Below are 16010 nucleotides of genomic sequence, written 5' to 3'. Positions count from 1 at the left end.
AAGGAGAAATGTGAGGAAGGTTAAAATGAAAAGGCTGAGCTGTGCGATATGCAAATCCAAATACTGCGAGGATGCTGGAAACAGAACGTGCACCTCATTTCAAATCTTCAGAGAGCGCTCTGCCTCAGTGGTGCTGTGCTCCTCATACATACAGTCATACATTTGCCACCTCACACTATACAGTGCAATAAATAACATACAGTTAAATAAACTGTAATTACTGGGCTCTGTCTTCCATTGGCTTTTTGTTTAGTTTTGACAGGAATGAGTGGAATGCTATTGCTATTGCAACCTTCTCCCGACTCCTACTACACCATCCATCCATCCATCCATCCATTCATCCATCCATCCATCCATCTTCTACCACTTTATCCTCCACATGAGGGTCGCGGGGCGATAGACGGGGTCACAGCCCGCACAGTTCACCAGTCCATCACAGCCTCCTACTACACCACAATTCATCTGCTGCATTTCAACAAATAACAAACTGTTTTTAGAACGTAATTACAGACTGAAGCTTTAAGTGTCTGAAATGTGAACGTAAGGTGAACACATGAACATGTCGGCTCCTCTGTCAGCTGCAGTTAACGCTGTAATGGCCGAGTGTAGGAGAGCACTGATCAAATGTGACCTGATTATATCTAACATTGTTAAATTAACTTCTGATGAGTGGAAGAAACAAGAGGAAATTCAATTGACCCGCTCAAACACTCCTGGAAGTCCCTGGATACTGGCTTGAGAACCACTGATTTCATTGCCACAGTTCCATAATGATGTATAAAGTGGGAAACACAGCAAATGAAGTTCATGCTTCATGGTGGAAGACGAGCTCCACAAAACAACAGGATTTCCTTATGTTTCATCGTCCGTATACAAACACATTAACCTTTACAGGTCACGCCGTGTTTAGACTGCTCTTATATTAACAGCACAAACCACAAACTACCATCTAACATGTGGTTAACAACGCTCATGTTTACAAAAAGATTAGAATGATTATTTTGTTTGAAACTAACTGGACTTTTAAATCATGTTAGTCTCCCTGAAATTGTCCTAAATCCAGTTAGTTGGACTAACAGACCCAGATAAAATGATGGGGAGTTGAATTGTTCTTCAGTGGATCCTCGTCCTCCATCTTGCTCTATCCCTCGTGTACTACAGCACATATGCAGTGATCCTGGGCTGGTTTTCCACACTTCCTGTCCTCAGGCTGTGACCCAGAAAAACATGAGAAGCTTGTCCACAGAAGACGAGCTCACCATCGAGAAAAAACCTGGTGAAATCCATTTTTGTTGCGACTAAATTGAATAAACTTAGATGTGATCGGCGATTTAATTCATTCCGAATGGTTAGTGTGGAGGAAACCAACGAGATATTTGTGCTTTAGGAAAGTTATAAAATGGGACAGATTAGACTGAACAGGAGGAAGGTGAAGGGATGAATACAGTATATTAGTGATCGATCAGTGTTTGCTGTCCTCACCGTAGTGTGGGATGATGGCCCAGGCCATGGCGGAGGCGTAGATACCGCCAATCATCCAGAACATGCAGAGCCAGCTCAGGTGCTCTCCTCGCTTCTCCTGGGCCAGGAACTCCGAATAATAGGAAAACACGATGGGGATAGAGCCGCCAATACTGTGGAGCAGAGGTGGAGGTGGAGGGTGGAGGTGTAAAAAGAAAGAGGCAGAAGAAAGGGGGGGGGGGGGGGGGCATTAGGAACATTTATCAAATGAAGAGAAAGACTTTGATGCAGAGGGAGACGGTGAAATATCAGCTTCATAGCAGATGAAATATAGGATTAAAGTCTTAAGAGCCACTGATAATTGTGCAGCTAATTAAACTCAAGAGCAACTTGTTCTTGCTCCATTACAACACATTATAATCTCACGTGAACTGATGTAAGACCACGTTCACATTTAGGCCTTTTTTGTCCTTTGGGCTTCTCCCTCTCTCAGGGTCGACACACCGGAGAATCCACATCATTGATTTTAACACTGGATGTCCTTCCTGACCCAACACTCACATTTAGAGTGTCCAATTAAAGGAATACTTCAGCGGTTTGCATTTAGCTTAAGCTTAAAATTGTGCTTCCCAACCTCAGTTTTCTTTGTCACGTGCTCACCAGTGACGCCAAGTGTTAGCAAAGATGGCGGACACTGTTTACATTCTACAGTCTCGCTATGAGTGGCTCTAAAAATGAGTCATTGGTCACCATTTTACTCTGGTACCTCAAGGGAAGCGTGTCAAAGAAGGAAATGGATGGAGCTGGTTATTTTGATACGATTGCTAATGGAAATGCAAAAGAACAACGAGCAGTTCCAGAGCAGCTCTGGATTAAAACAGGCATAGAGTTAATCTCTGCTGGCAGCCATGTTTTCAGACTATGTGCTGCTGCTGCTGCTGCTGCTGCTGCTGCTGCTGCCCGTGCGACTCGTCCGTCTTCTTACCCCACACCCGAAGCCAGGCGGCAGAAGAGGAAAGAGATGTAGCCCTGGACGAAGGACGAGAAGAAGGCAAACACGCTGTTGATGGAGAGGGAGATGAGGAGGGTCTGCCGTCGACCAATCCTGTCAGCCAGGCCGCCCCACACGAACGCTCCAACCATCATCCCCAGGTAAACAATCAGACCTGGAGGAAGGAAGAGGAAAGATGACACATGAATGTTTCAGGTGGGAAGTTCTGAAATCATCAGCTTCATTCTCATTAGACATCTATAAAAGACGATTGTGAACATTCAGAATTACAGTATGTCAATGTCACAATCTGAACTCTGAGGTTCTGAGGCTTTTGTGTTTGTTTGTTTGTTTGTTTTTGTTTGTGGCACTAATCCTCTTCCATAGACATCCAATAATAGAAACAGCTGGTTTATTACCCTGAAACTAATATTTGGTATTACAGAAATATAAGTGAATAAAATGTCATGTTACAGTTTGCACAAGTTTGCTTGCAATAGTTTATCATCTTTTAAAAATAAAAACCTCTCTATTAAAAAACCTCTTTATTTGAACTCAGATCAGAGTTCTGTTATTGATGATCACATCGATAACACTTCTAAATAATATATGCTACACATGTGTCATAGTATAAATGTTCATTACGCACAGTTAAGCACTGTGTGTGTGTGTCATGTTGTGTTGACACAGTCGCATCATGAGGAGTTGTCGTCCTTATGGGGACAACAAAGGGCAAGTCCTCATTACATCAATGATCACATTGATGGTGAAGGTGAAGGTCAGGATGAGGTTAGGGTTAGGGTTAGGCCAGTAGTACTAGTACTAGTAGTAGTAGTAGTTATGGTTAAGTGTTAGAGTAAGTCTCCAGGAAATGAATATAAGTTAATGTAATGTCCTCTGAAGTCACGGAAACCAGACTGTGTAACGAGCAACAATAAGCAGCAGCAGCAGCAGCATACAGACTGCACACACACACACACACTGTAGCTGCTATGCTGACAGCTGGATCATTATCTCTGTGCACTGGCATCAATCTGCTGATATGTCTAATTGTGGCTGGAATAAATTATAGCTCAAGGACTGATGTCACAGTTTCTAATGTATCCAAAATGGGGCAAAAGGATTGATTATGAGTCCAACGTGAGCACAAAGCTGCACAGAAAAGTCAAATCCTGGAGCAGTTTATTGACTTAAATGGATGAAATGTTCACAAAATCCTCTCTCAGAAGAAGCAGCAGACGTGGTCTGCACTGAGTTCAAAATTACAACTTCATTTTTCAGTTTTTATTGTTTATTTGCTTCTCATAGTAACATCATAGGTACTCTAGCATCTCGCTGGTGAACATAATGGATCAGACATCAGTCTGTTTATACTGTTAACGATTATTTATACTTCAAAAACTGAAGTATATGTGTATTTGTGCCTGAATGTAAAGTTACCTGAGAGTAAAACACATGTCATATTTGTATTTGACTGATTCTAATGTGATAGAAGCTACAACAAATAACACACAGAGGACAAAAGGTTCATTTAACAGACAATTATTCTTCATAATAACCTAACCTCGACTTTAAGATGAGATGTTTTTAAAGCCCTTTCTTTCTATGTATTTTAAATCTGATTGTTTAGCTTTTTCAATGTGAATATGTCGTGGTTTCTTTGCTCCATAAATCATTCAAATGTAATTGTTAACAAGTTATCCATTAATTAATTACTCGATTATGGAAATAATGGTTTGCTGTGGCACTAATTTCTTTAAATCTAACTTGACCTTAATATAGACTGAATTAAAATTAAACAGTTACGTTCTTCAAAATCACTTTCAGCTGTTGTTTCCTACCCATTCTTTAAATAGTCACGTTCACGTTCAGACAAACTAAATAAGGCTTGAAGAGTTTGAGGATGGCAGAGAGGAAGAGCAGACAGCTGGGCAAATGGTGGGAGGGGAAGATGGAGAGAGAGAGAGAGGGAGAGAGGGAGAGATAGAGGGAGAGAGGGAGAGAGAGAGAGAGGGAGGATGGTGGCTCGTCTGCAGTGTGTCAGAACTCCCAAAGGCTCCAGCGCAGTGTGCATGTGTGGTTGAACAAGGCAAGAAATGTGTGTGTGTGTGTGTGTACATGAGTGAAGGAGGGGGAAGGGCACAAGCACTATTTATAGCTGGTTTTCTCCTTTCTGCCACAGTGCACAGGGCTTTTTGAATGAGCCAGTGGCTGATGGGGCTGATGGGGCTGATGGGTTTGACAATACAGCAAAAAAGAATGTATATCTCAGCAGATGATGTATCCACTTCATTTAGATTATGTGCTAAAAATAGGTAATTGCATCTAACATGCTGTCACATCCTGTCGGTATCATCTCAGCATCTCCCACAGGAGTCAGGTCTCCTGTTTCCTCCTGATCTCACCTCCAAATGTCGCTGTGCAATTTCAGTTGTATAACGACAATGAAGAGGATTTCCCTCCTTTCCTTTCCTTTCCTTCTGTCCTTCTTCCTGAGTTTTTGATCGTGTTTTCATTCAAAGGTCAAGGAGACATTATGATGAGCAAAGGTTCCTTTGAGCCTCAGGCAGACGCAGTAATAACAGCTTAACAGTCATAGCAACAATGTCATGATGTCGCTAAGGTACACGATAGTTTCAATTTCATATCTAACTGAGGCCTGGGTGAAAACACTGAATTATTCTGCAGAAATCTTTATGTACAAACCAATGACAACCAGTCTGTGCTCCTCTGCATTTATTTAAACACATTTTTGTTTGTGTGTGGCTGGAGCTGCTGAAGTTACTGTGGATTATACGTCAAGTGTGTGAAGGCAGCGGAGTGTGAACTGTGTTGAGGGTCAGGGTGGGGAGGAGGACACAAGGAATCATGGGATGGAGAGCAAACAAGGTTGTCTCGCATGAGTCGAGCGTGTTGCATAACACGGGCAGGGAACAAGCTCCTCCTCTAAAGCATGACACAAACGCAGTCGGGTGGAGGGGCGACGCAGTACAGCAGAGGTGAGTCTGGTCAAAGCATATTCACTTTGACAGAGTTGTAGATTGTCTTTATGCAGATGATCCCGTCATATAATCAACATCTCACGTCTTTGGTGATAATATTCATATATAATATCATTTATACTTGTCTCTCCTTCCTTCATTTCTTTCTTTTTGGAAATAATTTGCTTACGTGTCACATTCTTTACTTTTTGTTATTTCCTTCCACTATTTTTATTATTATTTGTATTATTTATTATTTTTATTCACTAACATGGATTTGGCTCAACAGAACTTTTCCATTTCAATTTTTATTTCGCTTCAATAACGTGGATTTCAGATGAGTAGAATTTCATGTGTGAACCAGATTCATTCAATTGAGTTTATAAATGTATAAATCTTGCATCAACCTATTTGTTGGTTTGATCAAAGGAACCATATATTTGAGCTCGTGTTCACCGTGTCCTTGTGCAGGGCAGCTGATTATAGAGTGCAGCGATGTTTGGACGAGCAAAGATCAATAGGTTTGCAGTCCAATTCACAACATGCAAAACAGACATGGTGTCAGACAGACAGACAGACAGACAGACAGACAGACAGACAGCATGACACTCACCTTTATACCGAGGTGCCCAAAAATGTTGCTTAACTTCGTGATTTGGGAGTTTTTTATTTTATATTTTTTATTATTTAGTTATTTTATTAACTTTCTGGGTGAATGACGACTCATTTTAAAATCATTCATTTACACTTTCAGGCCACTAAGGTTCTTTTTTAAGGTTAAGAAAGTTCCGTTTTTTCTTGTCTACAGTTTGACGGATCAATTTTGATTTTTTTGTTTACGGGAGGTGATCGACCAAATATGTTCTCATTAAGGTTTGATAAGATGGTAAATGGTTTGCAGTTATTTTACTTTTAATAAAATTTAATGAAATCTACAGTTCTTCCATTCACCCATTCACATTATGGAAATAAATTTGTGTCAATTTCCATGAAGCAAGCAACACTTTATGAATTGAGCAAACAAAAACGAACCACAAATTCAAAATAGACAAATTGCAAATAAAACTTTGATTTAATCTTTCAAAAATATTTGTTTGCAATGATCAGAATGTGCTCTTTTATGTTTGCGCTGCCTGATTTGTTCTTTGGTCAGAATCACAAACAAAAAGCCACGGTGCAAAGAACAAGTGAAGGAGCACAAACAAAAAGTGTATTTTCAAACAAATGAAATACAATATTTTTGCATTTTATTTGCAATTTGTGTATTTTGTGGTTCGTTTTTGTTAAAGCGTTTGTTCAGACACTCCATCTGATTACCATCAGACAGGATCTGATCGATTGTTGGCTACCCACATGCTGTGAACTGTGGGTAATTCCCTCAGGCAAAGTCTGCAGAACTTGGCCATAAAGCATTTACAGCCCTAAGCCAGAGACTGTAAACTAAACACACCTCAGACACTGTGAGTCTGTGAGGCTGCAGATTTGTCCTGAAAGTCTGATCTATGCTATATTTGGAGGTGGTTTTGAAATGTGATTCAAATCCGATTTCTACAGAATGAATGAACGAATACTCAAATACTCAAACTAGACTTCAAATTGTCTTTGCAACCCATGCACACTTGCAATTAATAGTGGCGACAATGTTTGTGAAAAGATCTGATGAGGGAAATAAATCCAGTCTGACTGCAGTTTGAACGTAGCATGAGAATCCCACGAGAACTGGTCTGAAGTAAAGCAGAGAACACGGTGAGAGACTTGATTAAAAATCCCGCTGCTGTTCAGAGACTGCATGGGCAGTTGAATCTGAAATAGCTGTAGTTCCTCTGCCAGTGAGTCTGCTAGAAAAGCAATTACTGGGGGATAAGCTGCAAAGGTAATAGCAAAGATAAATAATAATAATAATAATAATAATAATAATAATAATAATAATAAAGACGTGCCACAGGAGCAAACAAAGAAAGGAAAATAGTTGATCAGACATGTTTACACGTGTTTTACACGGTTTTATGGTTTGGTTTGTGAATATTGTGTGGAAATCTTACCCAGCATGCCCTTGTTGGGCTCTGATAGACACATGTCTTTCTCAGCACTGGGCAGCACAAAGCCGACCACAAAGATTTCCACGCCGTCCGCCATCAGAGCCAGCCCCAGGACAAAGTATAGCGTCCACTGGAACCTCCCGTGACCGCACTCCTGCAGGATGGTCTCGTACTGCTGAGCCAGCTCCTCCTGGTCTTTCCTCCTCTCGCTCTCGTAGGCTGACAGATCCCTGAACTGCTGCGCCTGTGCCGCTGTCCCCCCGTCCACGGTGCCAGCCTTTCCTGATTCGGCCCTCGGGATGCCCTGGTACTCGCCTTCATATATCTCATCGTCTTCATCGTGTCCTTCGGTGGAGTCACTGTGGCCTTCGTCGTCGTTGGCCCTGCTGTCGTTGCGGTAATATCCACCGTCGTTGCTTGGCGCGGCGGCGTAGTCGTCGTCATCGTCTTCCTCCTCAAAGCGCTTATATGAGCGTTTGGTGTACTCATCCGCCATTTTGTCCGCGCCACGCCCGATCTTCTTCCCCACTTGCTTCTTGGCCACTTTGGCAATGTCCTTGGCGCCGCGGACGAAGTCCGAGCGGCTGTCTCTGTAGCGTCCGTCGTCGTCCATCGTGGGTGTGTTGAGGTGGTGGTCAGTTGCTGTTAGAAATGGGAGCTATCAGGAGTGGCCCAAGCACATGAGTGTGCAGTGGGGATGAGTGTCAGCTGATCAGTTCAGCACCAAGGACAGAGCTCAGCTCCACTGCTCTGCGACACAGGATCCTGTGGAGGAAGCAAAGCAAAAGGTCGTGTTAGCTTCATTCATGTTTGGGATCAAATGAAACAGCATGGTAGGATGTGATGTCACCTCGTATTCAGACTGATTCACAAACTGCACACGTGACTCCACAGGTGTTGTGTTCCTGTCAGCGCAGCAATGACTTGCTGCACCAGTGTAATGTGGTAAATGGTCTTTTCTAGTCTTGATAACCACTAAAAGCTGCTTTACACTCATTTCTTGCAGCACATCAGTACTATGATGACCCCGCTCACGTTGAGCAGGTACTGAACGAATGTAAAACAACATGCCTGATACCAAACCGACTAGACTTGAGTCCAGTAGAGCCGAGTAGTGTTAGAACTGTAGAATAGAACTACCATGGCAAATAATCCACCTGCCATAAACTTGTCTTATTTAAATGATGACAGCGCTTAGGCTTTGTTGACATACACCAACTATGATGAGGACAGTCCTCATGTTCTGTCACACCTTATAAGGATGTTTATTTACATTTTCAGCCACTGGATCCAGAACACCGTCTGGATATGGTTTTAGGATTAGGGTTAGAATTTAGTTGTGATTGTTAAGGTAAGGGTAAGGGTAAGGGTAAGGGTAAGGGGCTATAGGGAATACATGATGTCCATGTCTATACATCTCAAAGAATGCTGTACAACTGTGTGTGTGTGTGTGTGTGTGTGCGTGAGACAACGCCACACACTGCAATGATAAGCCCCTCTAAATAACCCTGGGGGAAAATCCCTTCCCCACAGTGGGCTGTAGACTTGAATGAATACAGAACCAGGAGGAGCAGTGACATTTATGTGGCGTTGGCACTATCTTTCTCTTTCTGTCTCTTTCTGTCTCTATCTGTCTCTTTCTGTCTCTATCTGTCTCTATCTGTCTCTTTCTGTCTCTTTCTGTCTCTATCTGTCTCTTTCTGTCTCTATCTGTCTCTTTCTGTCTCTTTCTGTCTCTATCTGTCTCTTTCTGTCTCTATCTGTCTCTATCTGTCTCTTTCTGTCTCTTTCTGTCTCTATCTGTCTCTTTCTGTCTCTATCTGTCTCTTTCTGTCTCTATCTGTCTCTATCTGTCTCTTTCTGTCTCTATCTGTCTCTATCTGTCTCTTTCTGTCTCTTTCTGTCTCTATCTGTCTCTTTCTGTCTCTATCTGTCTCTATCTGTCTCTTTCTGTCTCTTTCTGTCTCTATCTGTCTCTTTCTGTCTCTATCTGTCTCTTTCTGTCTCTATCTGTCTCTTTCTGTCTCTTTCTGTCTCTTTCTGTCTCTATCTGTCTCTTTCTGTCTCTATCTGTCTCTTTCTGTCTCTTTCTGTCTCTATCTGTCTCTTTCTGTCTCTATCTGTCTCTATCTGTCTCTTTCTGTCTCTTTCTGTCTCTATCTGTCTCTTTCTGTCTCTATCTGTCTCTTTCTGTCTCTTTCTGTCTCTATCTGTCTCTATCTGTCTCTATCTGTCTCTATCTGTCTCTATCTGTCTCTTTCTGTCTCTATCTGTCTCTATCTGTCTCTTTCTGTCTCTATCTGTCTCTTTCTGTCTCTTTCTGTCTCTATCTGTCTCTTTCTGTCTCTATCTGTCTCTTTCTGTCTCTATCTGTCTCTATCTGTCTCTTTCTGTCTCTATCTGTCTCTATCTGTCTCTTTCTGTCTCTATCTGTCTCTTTCTGTCTCTTTCTGTCTCTATCTGTCTCTTTCTGTCTCTATCTGTCTCTATCTGTCTCTTTCTGTCTCTTTCTGTCTCTATCTGTCTCTTTCTGTCTCTATCTGTCTCTTTCTGTCTCTATCTGTCTCTATCTGTCTCTTTCTGTCTCTATCTGTCTCTATCTGTCTCTTTCTGTCTCTTTCTGTCTCTATCTGTCTCTTTCTGTCTCTATCTGTCTCTATCTGTCTCTTTCTGTCTCTTTCTGTCTCTATCTGTCTCTTTCTGTCTCTATCTGTCTCTTTCTGTCTCTATCTGTCTCTTTCTGTCTCTATCTGTCTCTTTCTGTCTCTATCTGTCTCAGCACTAATGGCTGGAGCAAAAACAGCATGACAGCTTTAAGGAGCCGAGCAGCGCAGTGGTCAAATTGATTGAGCAGCACTTATGTGCTGCACAGCACCACATAAGTGCAGTGCAGCACAGACGCGACACACACTGGACCGTGCTGCAAAACAGACATGTGTAATGAAGTGTGGCATGTGCTGCACACTGGAGTGAAACAGAGACATTTTGTATTATTGATTAATTACTCATCAAAATGTTAATCTAAAGATTTAGTGCAGTGGTCAACAATTAGTGGCCTGTGGGCCAAAACTGGCCCGTCAGCATCAATATTTGGTCCAACAAATCATTTCAAAAATCTGATCTGTATGCTGATGTATGATGGTCTGATTTTTCCACCCGCTGATCCAAACACCGGCATATTCCATTTACAAGTCCATTCCCATCAAATCTCTAAACCTTGTTATTGTCTTCAATCCCAGAATTTATACGTGAAACAGTTAAACTACAACATTGTCTGAAATGGAAGGATCTGGTCTCATCGGAGACTTTAAAGTATTTTTCAATGACACCTGGCTGTAGATGCACTTTCATTGATGTTATTGAGGTCTAGGATCAAACTATCACAACAAGAGATTATTATTTGAAGTTGAGACAACTTCAAATAAAAGTGTAAAAGTCCGACTGATTCATTGAAAAAAAAGCTGATTGTGTTTTCATACATACTTATTATATATTTATTTAAAGTAGATTTAATGTATATTTCATTATCTTTACATTGTAATGAGTGTGCTGTATGCTTAAATAGTCATATGTGTACTCTAACGTATATATACTGGTGTATATCTTGGACAGAACAGCCTTGCAAAAGAGATTTTATTTCTGGTTAAATAACATTTAAAATACTAATAAAAAAAAACACCTGGCATTAACATACTGTGACCACTAATCCCCAATAGTCATTATGTACATTAGGGTCTAAACACTTGAGGATGAACCACAGGAACAAGCAGCCAACATGAGCTAAGATAAGACTCCAATTATTCAGGAGAGAATAAAGGTCAGTGGTGCATTGTATTTATCCATTAAATGCTCATTTGTGGATTCCTCCTGTTTTCGCGCTGTAATTCTGCTGAGACGCGAGTGACTCTGCAGCTCTTTTGTTTCCACAGCTTCACACTCTGACAGGCGCAGTCATCACAGTCCAAACAAATGTTGTGACAGTGTTGGTGCTTCGTCGTTGGCCTGATCTCGTCCTGCTCGTTGCTCACTTTTGTTTTTGCTGTTGTTCACTCAGCGATCACTTGACGGTGCCTGAGGGCGAAGACCTGCACCGTTTGACAGCCGTGCTGTTTTATTTTATAATTAGAATAATGACACGTTTTGTTTTGCAGGCACATTTAAACAATCTCGAGGTCACCTCACACTACAGCAGAAAACTAAAGAAAACAGTGGTGGCAACACTGTTGCCTCACGACAAGAAGACTGCAACAATGTGTCCATTCCTTGATTATACATCAATCACTAAATTACTATTATTTGAATATATAGATAAAGAAATGGTAAATGTTGACCGTCGTGTGGAGGATAGAACATGCATGGATGTCTGTCAGATGCTTGGTTGATCCTCCTTTGTCACCATGGTCACGACATTCATGCCACCAGACTCCTGAAGCTCATGTGAGAGCGATGAAGCAGCTCATCACCGTGTGATTAGCCTCTCACAAGCTGCAGATACTGAATAACAAGTGACTTTCCTGGGGTTCATCAGCTGCAGCAGCTGCTCGCTCTCTCACTGCAGACAGGGAAATACTGAACATATCAACAGTATTCATGTTATATGAATAATGTCTTTCAGTGCAACTGTCCGATGAAGGCACTGGCATGTGTAATGAAGAGTGAATGAATAATAACAAGACTGGTTTTGTTCTTGTGAGCAGTGACGAAGTCAGAGGAGCGGGAAATACAGACACACCGGTGTCTGGTGATTGCTCTAAACTCTGCTCAGATCTCTTCTGTGCTGTATCTACACTTCAATACTGAAAATGCACTCGAACACGACGGCAACAGCAGAATCAGCTGTTGATCACGGATGACGGAAGATGATCCGTGACTTTCGTATTCCCGTAGCAGCCTCTGCGTTGAAACCACTTGAAGCTCAGCTTCAACTGCTCTCTGTGGGACAGACCTATGACGGCCTGTCCCAACTCCACAGTGATTGGACAAATGCGGCAAATAGAAGAAGAAGAAGAAGAAGAAGAAGAAGAAGAAGAAGAAGAAGAAGAAGAAGAAGCTTAATTTCTGCACCAGCTTCCGCAGCAGTGGAAAAAATGGCGATACATCACGTTGATGTGGATCAGACAGGAAGTCATATCGACTGTATATTTGAACAATATTGAATTGGAATGATGATGATAGTCATATACCAGCCCCTTCGTAGTGTGCATTCACTTAGCTCTTAAACGTCAATCACAGATTTACTGATGTAGAGATGACGTCAATCACAGCAGAGCCGACAATAAAAGAGGGAAGCGTCGTCAGAGACGGAGGAACCAACCATGTGACCGAGTGAGGGGCCACACATGAGTAAACATCGGAGCGGCTGAAGCATGAAAAACCAATGTTGACCGGCGTGGACATGGTTCCACAGTGTGTGTTCGCCAGCGAGTGGAGAACACATGCATCTGGCCAGGAGAGGGAGGTGGGAACGTCAGCTGTAGACGATGGATGGATGTTTACGGTGTCATCAAAATATGTCCTCTGAAAGCTCCGGAGAGAAAAAGGCGAAAAAGCAACCAGACCTGCAAAGGTTTCTTTCAAAGTAAGACTTTGCAGGTGTGTGTGTGTGTGTGTGTGTAGACCACTTTATGACATGTTGACTGCAGCGTTCAGGTCTTCTTACTGCTGCTACAACATACCATGCCTGTGGATTTGTTTCTCTGCATGTATGTGTGAAATTATTATATCTATTAAATGAATATCTGTAATTAAACAGTTAGGGTTGCAAAGATGAACCAGTATTCAAAGGCAGATCCGTGGCCCACCATGCACCATGACAAGGCTGACGGCCCATTTCTTAAAGATTTGGAGTTTAATTGCTGTTACTCTGTTACTTCCATATCTGCTTCTGCACGATCTCGTAAACGGCTGAATGGTGTGTCAGCATCTCAACAACCTCGTCACACGAGCAAAGAGAGTCTCAGCTGCTGCTGAGTGACTTCTAACCACGTTAGAACTGTCAACACCAGCCGCACAGCAGCCATTCATGACTCATTTAACATTTACTCTTTGCCAAACTGATTGTGAACGTGAAGAGCTGAGCTGAATTGATTCAGTGAGAGCAGCATGGCATTTTACTTTGTCGAAATCCAACAATCATTTAGCACTGGACAGTTTTTTGGCAGGGAAAGCGATTAGAGGATACTGGTACAGAGAAGATGGATGAGGAGCAAGAAACCAATGAACGCTTCATATACTCAACACCACTGTGTGTGAGACTGTGTGTCACACAAAACCATGATATCTTCCTCCTGTTCTCTCCCTCTCTCTCTCTCTCCCTCTCACTCTCTCTCTCTCTCTCTCTCTCCATATATACATATATATGTATATATGTATATATATATATATATATATATATATATATATATACATATATACATATATATATATGTATATAGATATACATATATAGATATACATATATACATATATATATATATATATATATATATATATATATACATATCTGTCTCCTTTTTTAAGCCAAAATAAGAGTAGTAGAAAACATTTCACTAAACATGAGATTTATCTAATTATTGAAAGTGGCAAACATCACGTTCCACCTTTGTAATCTGACTCATGTCACTTTGCTTCTTTAACGCATTTAAAGGCTCATTTATTAAACAATCATATAAATGACGTGTAATGAAGTTTTCCTATCTCACCAAATTTCAGTTTAGATATTACACCATATAGCCATAGTTCAATGATTTTTGCAGCATGTATTTCATTATTAATATTAATAGTATTATTATTATTATTATTATTATTATTATTACTATTATTAATATAATTATTAATAATAATAATAATAATAATAATGAATTCAACCTTATTTCAACTGCTCAGCCATTGCTCATACCAGGCCTCGGCAAAAGTAAACATATACTTAAATGATTACATTTCATATAAGAATACACAGTCTAAGGATACATAATAATGTCAGTACAATATCTGAATCGGACTATATTGGCTTTGAAATGTATTATCAGTTGTTCAGATATGACTAATAACTATAACAATAGGCTGAACAGACTTATTGTGCCCTCTACTGCTATTATTTTATTACGCTTTATTTATTTTACACATTTACACAGTCATCTATATGTATATATAGACATATATGGACAGATAGATAGATAGACAGGTAGATAGAGAGACAGACAGATAGATTTTTTAAATAAATGCAAAAACAGAAAGTGTGTGATAGCTGCATTAACACACACACACTGTTAAAGACTCAGTCAACAAACACTCTGTCATAAAACACACTGTTTGCTGCCACGATGACCTCTGACCTCTGGAGAGCAAACATTCAGCTGTATGTTCCTGTATCACTGTAACTGTCTGTCTGTCACGTGGGCTTTTCTCACTTTCACTGAATCAAATCTCGACGCACAGACGCCGCGAGGTGAGATGAGATGAGATGAGATGAGATGAGCGGTGCCAGTATCACTATGAGTGTGTATGTGAATGAAATCATGAATGTGAATGCAGAAAGAGTGATAGTTTGCGTCACATGAGGCTGCGAGAGAGTGAGTGAGTGAGTGAGAGTGAGGTGAGAATGATGAGATCAGCGTTGGATCGGCTGAGCTGCAGATGGCTGCTAATGTCATGCAGAGCGACGTTCACTGCACATCTTTGATTCACTCGCTGTGATGCACAAAATAAATAAGTTCTGACAGCTCATCCCTGATCCTGAGCTAAATGACCAGCTGATGACAGTTTTTCACCATGTCACGCTGCCTGAAATCGAGCTGGAATCTTGAATTGCAGTTGTTTTCAGAGGAAAACACCATTGATTTCATTGTCTGGTACAGTGACAATCATATGTTTGTTTGTTACACCACCTGTGAACCAAATGCAACCCAGCTGATGCATAAAGAAATGAATCAGATCTGTCTCTGTCTGTACCCTGATGTCTGCTCTGGACTGGAACTACAGCATTGCATCCTGTGTGTGGTCAGCACGGCCCACGCGTCAGCGCTCTGTTTGAAGACTCAAGTACACAAACACCTACACGGATCATAAAGCAGCCTGTTGGCTGCCAGAATGGACTCAGAGATTATATTCAGCCGTATGTTCATTTAAGATACCATGTGCGCCAAAGCCAAAGTGTTTGTCTTCAAATAAATCAGAGGAGGATACAGAAGAAACACAACTGCTGACAGAGCTGATACTGTGATTTAACAAATATCGCTGGGCGATATGGGAACAATCTCTTCTTCAGATATACTTTTTTGCATCATTCGATATAATATAAACGATATAAATGAAATCAATATATCTGTAAGGCTATATCCTGATAGAAGATACAGTATATGTGGATATAAAGCAGCACACAGGTTGTTTCTCTGAGATTTGAGTGATAATACACTGTAAATACACTGTAAAATAAACTCTCTACTGTTTATGACTTTAAAATACATTTATTACCTTTCATTAGTGATGCACCGAAACATTACGTTGCACATGGCCAAAAAGGCATTTTCAGTTTTGGCC

At 41.0% G+C, this 16010-nt stretch overlaps 1 protein-coding gene across 1 annotated transcript in view; it reads right to left on the bottom strand.

Annotated features, from left to right (window-relative positions):
- Positions 1-16010, bottom strand: part of sv2a (synaptic vesicle glycoprotein 2A) — a 41168-nt gene that overhangs the window by 11684 nt on the left and 13474 nt on the right. Inside the window, exons 2-4 of the mRNA XM_058647842.1 lie at positions 7476-8237; positions 2447-2627; positions 1483-1634 (exon numbers count right to left, since the gene is read on the bottom strand). Coding sequence (XP_058503825.1) covers positions 1483-1634; positions 2447-2627; positions 7476-8085 — 943 coding nt within the window. The 5' untranslated portion in view covers positions 8086-8237. The remainder of the gene's footprint in view (positions 1-1482; positions 1635-2446; positions 2628-7475; positions 8238-16010) is intronic.

Source organism: Solea solea, chromosome 13 (assembly GCF_958295425.1).
Source record: "Solea solea chromosome 13, fSolSol10.1, whole genome shotgun sequence".
NCBI lineage: Eukaryota > Metazoa > Chordata > Actinopteri > Pleuronectiformes > Soleidae > Solea > Solea solea.
This window is presented reverse-complemented; position numbering and strand designations above follow the sequence as displayed.